Here is a 12,084-nt window from a genome sequence, read left to right on the forward strand (position 1 = left end):
AACCTCCATAATGAATCCCGCACTCTTATTGATCTGGCTGCCGTTTGATCCGACCGCAGGTGTCTCAGGACGTTCCAGTGAGTGTGTCTTTTCGCGGGAAAGGCTACGGCATGAAGGTGGCCTATGACAACAGTGTGGAGCTGGTGCTGGCTGCAGCCCGAGAATACTTCAACTCGTCTACAACGCTGTCCGACCCATGCATGAGCCTCGCCAGGTGGGAATAAAACATCTCCTAAATCGATGATTTGATAGACGATTAATTTCAATTACACAATGATTTTTTTCGAATAGGTATTTCCACCAGGCAAGAAGTATATTGCAAAAAAAATAACAGCTCTTACTTACTTTTGAAGAGATTTTCGTAAAATAAAACCTTTACTGGTGAACTAGAGCCTCATTAGTTTTAGTCCTGTCAAGTTTTGGTACTACTAATAACATTTGTTTGCACTTTATAAGCTTGAGTTTACAGGTTTCTCATTTCTTTGGTTTGTCGTGTGGACTATTTTTATGCTTTGGTTCCAGTCATTACCCAGTGGGACGATGTAGTATGTTTTTTATTGCCTGCATGACTGGGCCAAAGACATAATAATATCTGTTTGTGTTTCATCTCCGGGAGCACATAACATGCGGCTTGTTTTATGTGCAGGGCGGTGTAGCTATTTCTGATCTTCGAGGGGTGCCAGTGGGTGTCTAACCCTCGGTGGCCGTTCCAAGTGGGGGAGTGGGACTGTAATTGGGTCGTTGTTCATTTATAGTCACCAACTCGGACTTTCCCCCACCCCTCCGTACACTTGGACAATATAATAATCCATTGTGACCAGAGCCATGGGTGACAGAAAGTCGGTGTGGACTTGTGCCTTTCGCTGTGAAATTAATAGTCCACGTAAAGCATGTGGTGGTGTCCTCTAGACGAAAATAACTGTCCCACAGACACACATCATGGTGCAGGCGCTAAAGGCTACGCACATATTAGGAGAGCAGCACGTGATGGCGGCGTGAATGGATGGGAGGGTCAGTCGTGTCACACAGGAGTGTACACAGTGATAAAAGAGACTCTTAATATAACACGGGAATCCCATCTTTCGTTCACAACAGAGCCAAGCTTTGCGATTATGGAATGTGTTCACCTCAGGGACAAAGTAGTAGTGATAGAAGTAACTAAAAACCCTGTGTTACTTACATCTAACATGAAAAGTTACAAAGGAAGCGAAAGAATGCCAGTAAAGCACAGCAATAAGGATGCTTGACTAAATGTGCATTTTATTTTGTGATCATCTTGCAAAGTTTTAATTGAAAATCTACACTCACCAAATCAACGAGAAACAGCTATTTAATCAAAACAAGGATTTTTGGGGACCTCTTCAATCACCCTCACAACAAAACCCACTGCCGCTTGATAGACGCCTGCGGACTCTTTTAAGCACATAATCAACATGGCCTCCTTTTAGCAAGACAAACCTCTTGTCCCTGCGAAGAACACGATGATTCTACTCGAAGGAAAGAAAAAAAAGCACACAAAAAAGGCAGGAGAAGTGTTTTTTTCATATAGCTCTCCTTTTTGGTTACTCAGATTACACAGGCTTCTGCCACTTGAGCTCCTATCTCTGTTCCCACAAAGAGACTAAGCTAGCATTTCGTCTTCAAGATTTCCCTCTCCGTTTGAATCGGCAGGCGTCTGAAAATCCCCTCTAAGCTGTTGTTGTTTACAAGATTTATGCTGTTTGTAAATTAATAATTTCACTCCTCCCTCCCCCAGTTCCCGCCTCACTGTCTAATTGTATAAATAGAAAATCCAAGTAAATGGGAGATGCATTTTAAGCAGGGGACACACGAGCACCTAATCCTATCAAGAGCAATGAGTGCGGTTTGTGTTGCAGGAAGAATCGGTCCCGCTCTCCGACAAACAAGTCTAGACTTTGAAAATAAATCTGTTTTTTTATTTAGCAAGCCTATAATCACTTTCTTGCATAGTTCAAGCTACAGTTTCATTACTAATTACTTCATTCATTTATTTTTCCTGCTTGGCTTGACCCGCAATCAAATGTTCTTCTCACATGTACTGTATTTAAATAAGTCTGAGTGGCTGTTTTTAGTTCCGTAAGTATGCAATTAACATTTGAGTGTGAATTATGAATCGTCTGGTAATTTCCCCCTTTTCACCATTTCAGTTGCAATGTGGTGTGTCAATGTAAAGAACCGTGAAGAAAGTTAAACACCGGTGTCGCTTTTACCACTGATATGCAGCAAGTAATATGAATCCTGATGAAAAGGGTTTAGATGAGATTATAAGAAATGCTTGACAAAACCTCAACTTTAAATTTGCTGGACCAGTAAATGAAGCGATGAGCTACAACAGAACTCATTTTAACTGTAGCTAAAACGCTCACAGGCTTACTCCTTTTAGTGTTGATGTGTAAAATGTTAAGGAACACATTAAACTACCGTCAGTCTATTATGATATAAGACAATTGTTTAGGCACCTTAAAGCAGTACTAAGTCACTTGTTTGTCTTAATAAATCCTTTTCGTAGTCCCTCTGGGATTAATACAAGTGTCAATGGTATGATTGGGGGGTCTTTCATTCCCCCCTGCTGTCTCTGTCCAGAAAACCACAATTGCAACTTCACTGCCACTGGGTTGGAGCCACCAATACACATTAATGGAATAACGAAGAAGAAGCTAGCAGGCTAACGGGCAAAGCTAACTATGGGCTAGCACCACTTAAACAGTATTTAAAGCCAAGTTTGAGTGAAAAAGTTTATCTCCGTTGTCTAATTAGGTTGTGGCACAATGTACAATATCCCTCTCCCTCTTTGTCTTTTCTGTCAGCGTAGTATTTACTCTCACGGACAATTAATGAGTAAAAAAAAGGAACACGCTACGACACCTGCAGTGGCGCTTATGGCCTCTAGGGGCATGAGTTACTTAGTACTGCTTTAACTATTAACTGCACAAATAAATGTCCAAATGTCAGCATCGGCCTACGCAAAACCCTTTTAAAGGCTGGTTTTGGCTGTCATGGTGATTGTCCACTTGTTATTCAAATAAAAGGAAGTTGCGACATTTTAAAATTGTAATTATCTTTTTTTTTTTTACAACACCAAAAATACAACCTGTTTCTTTAAAAAAAAAAACTGTGGAGTTGAACTTGCTGCTGTCCCTCTTGCCACAGGGCCTGTCTCCAGCTGATTACCGACTGTCCCCCGGTCGTTCAGGAGGAGCTGGACCTCATCAGCGCCCTCAGCCAACTCCAAGACTTTAGTGTCAACATCCTCCCGCTTCAAGGTACCATTGCAACTATAGAAATCAGAGAATCTTCTTTGTCTGTCGCTACAATGCATTGCTTCGGTTCCCGGTGTTTTCATTTGTGTCATATAAAATGATATCTAAATCAACTTATCATTGATTTAGTTTCTAGACCATTAACATGTCAAAAGAGGTGGTTTAGTGGCCACACAAAAAGCTGAAACCATACCTTTCATGATTTAGCATTTAGCTCAGAGGCCACTAATTGCCATCTAAAGTAAAAGCTCAAAAGGCCTGGGCTTTCAGTAATGATCTGTAACCAGGCTTTGACATCTCGTAAATGTGGCCGCGGTCGATGGGTTGACAACGGCTAATTAAGAACATCTTGATAATTTGATAAGTTTGATAGCTAATGCTTTTGGAAGAAGGTAAAACGAAGTCTGGAAAGTTTCTGTGGTCTGCTCGCTGAATGCATAAGTTAGAGTCGAATGTCATTTCCACTTATTTAGCGCCATGATTACAAGCACACTCTGCGTCAGTGTACTTCCCTCTTGCTTGTACACAGGGCAGCGTTTCAATTAGTCACAACAGTTCATAATCAGTTGTTAATTTGTCATGTGCGGTAAGAGTCATTTGAAGAGAGATTTAATTTCCTTTAGCACTCAGGCTCCGAGCACTTCCTACATTCTTCAAAGTGTCGCCCCCCCCCCCCCCCCTCCTCCTCTCACTAAATACAAATGTAGGGTTGTTTATGAATGAAATGCTGAGCAAACAACATCTGTGTGGCAACGTCTAATTACCACTGAAGAATGTACGTATGTGTAACGCTTTTAAATGTCTGACTCATCTGTATTCACCCTTCGGCCGTTCCTTGGCTCCACATCAGTGCATTACCGCTGCAGTTTCCGTGCGATTTGTCTCCCTTTGAGGAAATTGTGAAACCAGAATAAACCAGCTTGGCCTCTTATCAACTTACCTTTAACCCCGGGTGTTTCTAGCCCCCGAGGACCTGTTCTGTTCCCCCTTTCGCCCTCGTCAAAATGAGCAGAGCTGTACACCATGTTTTTTTTGTTTTTTTCCACTCTCTCTCTCTTATTTTGTGCTCCGGTCACATTGCTTGTTCTGCAGCTTTTGCCACAGCCCCACAAACAAACACCACAGTATTTCCTGGAGGCATTGATACACTATTGACATTTATTTATTGATAATCCTGATCCTTTAACTGCCCAATCTCATTCTGTCTATTGAAAAGGCAACTGCTTGATGCAATGTTGCAGACTGGTGGCAAGTTTTTCAAATTGTTGTCCTCCAGCAGATGTGTGTTGTATTATGTATGTTTTTGACCTTTTAACCCCCATCTGAACCGAGCACATTTTCCTGCAGTTCGGCTTTACCCAGGTCTAAAAGCTTCTTGGAAAAAAAAAAAAGAGTCAAAACAGCGACAAAAATGAGACGAAAACGAGGACGAAAATGCAACAAAAGCAGTGATGAAAAAGTGGCCAAAATGTGTGACGAAAAAAGCCAAAAAAGAGCAACAGAAAAGTGATGAAAAAGTGACAAAAAATGATGAAAATGGGGCAAAAATGTGACAAAAATCCAACCAAAAATTTGATGAAAAAAAAAAAAAAAAGTGTTGACAACGCTAGGAAAAAGATCAATTTTTGTAGGTCTTTAAAACGAGTCCTTCCACAACTCCCTCGGCCTCAGGGGAGGTGAGAACCATCATAATGAAAATTGGTTCGCTTAGAGTTTGTTAAACACAAGTTTCACTAAACGTCAATGTCATTTTGAAGTGCAGAATCCGGAGAATTCAACCGCTGAGTTAGTTTTAACCTTCACTATTGTGTTTTTGATCGTCGCACAAAATCCAGCAGCTGCAACAGTATGCTAATGCTAACAACAACTAATCAAAGCTGGGACGGAAACTGTTATTGGATCAGCAAGTCATAAAATAAAATTGTTATTGTAAAAGTGCTGGAATATTTGTTTTTACACGATTATAGGCCAGACATTTGGAAAAATCAGCCAAAAATATCGTCCATCTGGCCAATTAACATCCCAAAATATCGGCATCGGCCTAAGAAAATCCCATATTGATCGGCCTCTAGCTGTGGCTGCCCTTTCTTTTTTGACAGCGGTTTATACAGTACGACTTTAAAACAGCATTCAGTTGTTGCTCTTTCAATCTTTTGTTCCATCTATTTGTTTTCCCTTTTTAAAAAGCGGCATGCTCATTTCTTCCCACCCTCATTACCTCCTTCACGTGGAGTAAACTGTTCGTCCTTCGTTCGTAAAAAGTTCTTAATTGTTGCAAAGATACAGTAATTATCAAGTTTTAACACAAAACAGTAATTAAATCAAAAACAGAAAGGTGCTTTTGTCTGTTATTCCCATTTCCGTTGTCAGATTGCTTTTGAAAGATTATCCATTGTCCGATAATGAAGTGCTCAGGGCCAGAATGGTTCCGTCATACTGTTATCGCCTAGTGCCCTCGTAACATTTATTTGTATTGACTCAAGGGCACACGCGCTCTGCTGCAATGTGAGTGGAAAAAAAAAAACCTTCTCATTTGCCCTCCCCCCCCTCAGTAAATGGCTTGTAGTCTGCATACGCCCACAGATAAACAGGCTCAGGTATGAGGCGCAAAAAGGTAATCCATCTCAGACTGTCTCCTGCAACACTCCACTGAGCCTCAGGCAATACTTCACACGCACCACCTTTTCCCAGAATTCCCTGCAGGCCTCGCCCAAAGTGATGCCAAGCAGTTAAGATCCTCAAAGGAACTGTTCGGAAGAGCGCGGGGGGGCTGTAGAGGCACTAACACGCCGTTTCTATCTACCCCGGGTTTAGAAAAGTAATAATATGGAAATGAATTTGAGTTTGTTTTTAGATTTATAAAAGTTTGCCGGGTAGAAACAAGAGTAGTGGTGCTTAAAAGATGTTTTTGTTTGGGGAAAAAATTTACGTAGCTTAAGGTTAGACTTGCATGATGAATTATAAATAACTTCGTAAGCAACGGTTCTCAAAGTATTGCCTCGTAGCTGTGCTTATTCACGATGTTGAAGTCATAGTGTTTTTGTCAGATGCATCTATAAAGCTCAAGCCAATAAACTCAAAGTAATGTTGAATAAGAAGGGCTGCATTAAGACGTCATACAGATGTCTACAATAACCAATTACCTTTGCTTTACTTTATTTTGGTGTTAATATCGATTCCTGTTGTCTCTCCACAGTGCGTCTGCGCTCGGACCGTCTGTCTCTCATAAAGGAGTGCATCACCCACTGCTCTAAGGCTTACAAGCAGTCCGCGACTCTGCTCAACCTGGCCTCTCTCCTCCGAGTAGCAGGTACTAACACTCCGGGACCAACATTTTGTTCCTTTTTTTTTTCTTGTGGGGCGGGGGGGGGATGTCTCTCTCTGAGATTAGCATCGGACGGGGCTGACTCTTGTCCGGTGGCAGTTTCAGTGACAAAGCCCTTGAGAATGAAGTGAGAAGTGAGAGGTGGCCCGCCCACTCACAAGCCGCAGAATTGAACCACAGATTATCAAGTGACGCGTCGCACTCAAGGGGGGAATTTATCTTCATGAGCGCCGTTAAAGCCACGAGCAGAAATCTATACTTAAGCGCACACATACACAAACCGCGAGGCAGCAGCTGGCAAATGTTATTCTCCTCAGACTCCCTTTCTTTTGCATAACACGCTTGGGAAAGTAGCATTTATATTAGATTGATGCCCAAAGCGCACACATGGACATCGACAGGTCACAAAATATTATATCTCAGAAAGTTAGGATACCCAAAGTTATGCAGGAGATTTTACGTCATTTGCTGTGTCTGTGTAAATGTATGCAATTGAATACACTGAAGACATATGACGGTGCTTTTCACTCAACAGAAAGTCACATGAACTCCAGTATTAGACAGTTGCCCAGGTAGCAGAGCTGTCCCATTTCATCCCTGCTCTCTCTATTGTACACTGTCACTGTGTCCTTGGGCAAGACACCCACCTCTCCTGTGTGTGACTGTGACGTGTGAGTGAGCGATTGTTGGAAAGGTCATAATAATTGGCAGCGATCTTCCTGCAACATTTATTTATTTAGTTGGTATTTGTGTCTTTATCTGCCGTGACTTCATAAAGTTTTCATCTCTCTTAATTGTGTAGCAGTCTGAAACCATTCATATTTATTTTCTATTGGCAACGATTCTACACTAATGAGCTCATTAAATATGAAAAAACAAAAAAAACATTTTTATCATGACATTACAAACCACCTCCTATACCAGGGGTCACAAATTAAAGTTCACCAAGTTCCGAATTGAAAAAAATATTGTCAAGCAAAGGTCTGGAATATACGGGGTTAATTCATGGTTATATGAGGATTTTTAAGCAATTAATTCTGTTTTTCTGTTTTTTTTGCTCTAAAAATAAAATGTGGCTCCTAAATAGCAGAATGCATACAGCCTCTATTATAAACAATGTGCACATAATAAATGACTGTGATGTGAGCCCAGCTTAGTCCTGGTTTTGTCCTGGTTTAGTCGCTATTTGCACAATACAATGGCGCTTGCATATTTAATTAGGGTGTCCTCTGTCACACAGTCATTCCGCAGCCGTTTCTAAAAAAATAAAAAGTGTCCAGGAGCTCAGAGGTAGGACTTTCTCTTTCTATTTGTCTGTAGTTCACCGCTCTGCTGTCAGAGAGGGAGAGGGTGAGCACACGCAGCCGCTCGTCTGAGAGGATTCACGTTCGGGTCCAAAGTTCAGATCCAAGATTCGGATCCAAGATTCGGATCCAAGATTCGGATCCAAGATTCGGGTCCGGATGGGTTGCCGTGTGGGTCCGGATCCGGGCTGAGGTCCGCCGTTTAGTGACCTCTGCCCTATACAATAACTCCAGACCCTTTTAGTTGTACTGTTTTGAACATTCCCAAAATTTTAAGTCAGAGTTATCAGTTCTATTCATTTAATGTAGAAAGAGGCATCCTCTATATACGCCACGGGGTGTAGAGAGTTCTGTATGTAACAGTTTTAACATCAGTGTCAGAATAGAAAGAAAAAAACAACACAACGTTGGGATAATAGAAGGCTGTGAAAATTTCCTGAATCCACTGCTCTACTCGCAAAGATTGAGCAAAGAGCTCAAACTTTTCGAGTAGAGCAGTGGACACTATTTCACAGAAAAAATGTCACGTAAACATGTTTATGTATAGTTTGGTTGGCAGTTTGTTTTTTTACCATGGTTTTGGGCAGGGTAAACATCTTACTCTACGCCTCGTGTGTGGCATTTCTATTAGGCTCCCACTGTCTGTCCTCCTCAGTCTCCTAAACCGCCTCTTCTCCTTCCCTCAGAAGCCTGTCACTGCCGTACGGAAACCCGCTAACTGCCCCTGTGGCATCTCTCCCTCTCGCTACTCGCATCCAGACAGCAGGTGACTCCGCGCTCTGCGTGGCTTCAGAAAGAGGGAACCGTGGGAGATGAGAGAAGGAATAAACACATTTTTAAAAAAATAAGTGCAGGGGGGGGGAAAGGCTTTTGAAGGGCATCCTGCTCTGGAGCTGCGCGGTGAATATTTTATGCCACCCGCACCTTAGACTTTGGTTCCCGCTGCAAGTAAAAGGTTTGGGAAGGTTTTTGATCAATCAATTATCACAAACGAGGAGTTAAGCTACTGATTCCTTTTGATCACGGTCAACTCTAAGTGCCTTTGGGTTAAAAAGTCTTAATACTTTCTGGTTGTTCTTTTTTCTTCTCTTTGATTAGTCAATAGCTGGTACTTTTTCTAAGTGAATTTTGGATATGAAAGCCCCAAAGGATGGATGATAGAGCGTTTTTGTCCAAAGCCAAGGCATGTGAAAACACACAGCCTGAAAATATTGGATCAAAACTCCTTTCCCTTATGTTGTGGCACTCAAACACACAATACAGTCCATGGAATTTCTTTGATGTTCAATGTACACGTTTGTTTCTCATGTTCTGCCTGCATTTTGTTTGATCCCTCATTTTGTTTGCCCACATCAAAAAGTTTGTTTCAAGCCTCGCAGGAATACGAATATCGGCAAATGTATCTGCGTATTTCGCTATTAAAATGTTGTCCAACTGAGCCGCTCTCTCTGTGTGTGCGCTTGTCCAGGGGATGACGAGGCCACGCGGAAAGGCCAAGTCCTGACCTTGTTGGCGGAGCAGGCTCTCGAAAGTTCAGACTTCAAGGCTTCCTACATCCACTGCCGGGATCTGATGACCGCAGGTACAAAACACAGACAAGTAATTCGAGCTGCAAATGCTAGATTTTCACAAGGTTACATCACATTCAGATCTTTTATAAATTCCTTCAAGTATTATGTCTGAAAAAGTACTAGTACACACGGTTTCTCTGATGCTAAAGAAAAGTGGCCTGAGTCACAAAGGGTTCACAAATTCGTATCATCCTTGAACTACATAGCGTACACGATAAAGGAGAGTAGACCTATTAAGTTGTGAATTCCAAGATAGTCTTTCATTTATTATTATTTTTAAATGGTTAACCGCAAAAGCACATTATTATTGACGTGTTAACCTTTTTTTTTTAACTTGATAATGAGTTGATGATGTGATAGTATTTGTGATGATTGCATGGCAGGCTGACAAAGAAAAAGATCTAAAAATTGTGAATATGATACAATAAATTGGCTAATGAAGCGTTAGTATTTATAGTCTTTTTATGTGTATGCACTTTTGTCTTCGTCATCCTGTATCGGCTCCAGGCAACTCCACACAAATGTGCGTCTGTAATTTGTGCTTTTATTCTGTGCCTGTAATGGTTATCTCACGCCTTTGGTTAATGGTTTTGTTATACGTAGTTGCTCTGGGCTTTGTAGCATTTTTGTCTGGGAAAATGTATGATTTAAAAGAAACCATCTTTTCACTTTCTGACTGCTACATCTATTCCCCCAGATTTCTCCTGGAGGGCTTTTCATATGATCATTGAGCTAATACTATTTTACCTGACCCTGTTTAAAAATTAAAGCGCGGGGAACCTCACTGATTCCTACACGCGCCGCTGAGTAATAGAACAGTGTAGACCGAAACAAAAGGTGTCAGAACATCGCTCTTTATGTGATTACACATTGGCTCCGTCTGCCAACCAGTGGAATAATTGAATCTGTTGGTGACAATGAAGTCGGCGCGGCGCTCAACTGTGTTTGTGACGGGGCTAGAACAATGCGGCGCGCTTATTACGCTGATATTTTCAAATGGAAGCAGCCTTTCAAAAACAATTATTAATATCTCCAGGTTCTGAAGGTTAGACTTTATTCTCTTGTCATTTGCCAGGATTGCGCTCTTATCTTTTTCGCTGCCAAGTTGTATTATATCCAAAATAAGTGTTTGAGACACCTGGTTGTGTCTGAATGCTCCGTCTGTGCTTGTTTTTTTAGGTTACAGTCCGGCGTGGGACGTGTGCAGTCAGCTCGGGCAGCATGAGGATTATGAGGACCTACAGGCCCGGCAAGAGCTGTTAGCCTTTTCCCTCACACACTGTCCACCTGATAATATTCACGGGCTGCTGGCTGCCTCTAGTGATCTGCAAACACAGGTATCTGCAATATGGCCACTTCATGCTATGCACACGAGAGATGCCAGGATTACTTCAAGTGACTTTATTATGATTTAAAATGGCTCAATAGGATCTTACAAGCAAAAAGAAATAGAATAGAATAGAATAGAATAGAAAAAAACTTTATTGTCTACCATGCACAATGATGGCAGAAAGTTGCCTTTGGCTTGCACATACATTCTAATACATTTGCCCAGCAATGTACATAATAAAATCAGTTCATTATAAAATCAGTTCACTGCAGACACAATAGCAGCAGGTACACTTCATTAAAGAAGAGGAAAAAGGAACAGACTGGCTGAACGACATTAATACTTACAACTTATTCAGCTCCATTCCAATTCACTTACATTTTCAATCGCATTTCAAAGTTCATTGTTCCTTTTCCCCTTATGTTTCACTGACTGTTTTGGTAGCTGAAGACATTTCTGGTCGTAAGTAAAAACATAAATAATGGCCTGTGCTTGGAAATCTCTTGAAAAGATGCGACAGAAGACCCCTTTTTGAACGTGTCACAACTACGACAGACAGTATTAGGGGAATTGGTCCTGGTACTTTATCAAAGTGCCTTCCATATGCAGCGCGCAGCAGGATATGGAAAGTTCTGTTCTGTGTCAGTTTCTCTCACTAAAAATACCCAGTGGATGAGGTTCAGCTCAAAAGTCAGTTGTGAGTCTCAAATGTTTAAAATTCCAGTAATGTTATCTTATATATCCTCAAAAGATGTGCATAAAGCCTTAATATGCAACAGGAGCTCTCCAAGGTGCTGAAGAAACTTGACCTGCTGCATTTATGGTTAAAACTACTATTTGACCTTCTTTGTTGAATGAGCATGCACATTTGTTGCCATGGCAGCACCCATTTTACTAATACAGTATAGCACCTTTATAGCTTCTATTACATGTGTAGAAAAATAGAGTAATTATCATATGCTTCGTCTCGCGCTGTTCCTTTCTCCTAAAACATTAGGAAATGTTTACTTCTTTTTTGGCTCGAGTGTCATTAAAGCCTGACTGTGTAAATGCAGTGTTATTTCAGTCTGACTCAACGTTTATGTCCAATTTCTCGGCTGTCACTACACGAGCAACTGGCCCATGCTACAAACACAATAACCCATTCTCGACATGGAGAAAATTATGTTTTCACAAAGTGCTGCAATCTTTCCCATTTGGCTTTTGGCAACAGCTTTTACCCGTTTCCCTGATGTTGTTGGACAGGTTAAAAATAAACCAAGAGATAAAATGC

At 41.3% G+C, this 12,084-nt stretch overlaps 1 protein-coding gene across 1 annotated transcript in view; it reads left to right on the forward strand.

The window, feature by feature from the left end:
• Positions 1 to 12,084, forward strand: part of nbas (NBAS subunit of NRZ tethering complex) — a 189,008-nt gene that overhangs the window by 58,520 nt on the left and 118,404 nt on the right. The window contains exons 31-35 of the mRNA XM_079571869.1: positions 60 to 214; positions 3,172 to 3,284; positions 6,478 to 6,591; positions 9,379 to 9,492; positions 10,661 to 10,818. Coding sequence (XP_079427995.1) covers positions 60 to 214; positions 3,172 to 3,284; positions 6,478 to 6,591; positions 9,379 to 9,492; positions 10,661 to 10,818 — 654 coding nt within the window. The remainder of the gene's footprint in view (positions 1 to 59; positions 215 to 3,171; positions 3,285 to 6,477; positions 6,592 to 9,378; positions 9,493 to 10,660; positions 10,819 to 12,084) is intronic.

The sequence above is a fragment of the Gobius niger genome (assembly GCF_951799975.1).
Source record: "Gobius niger genome assembly, chromosome: 15".
Taxonomy (NCBI): Eukaryota; Metazoa; Chordata; class Actinopteri; order Gobiiformes; family Gobiidae; genus Gobius; species Gobius niger.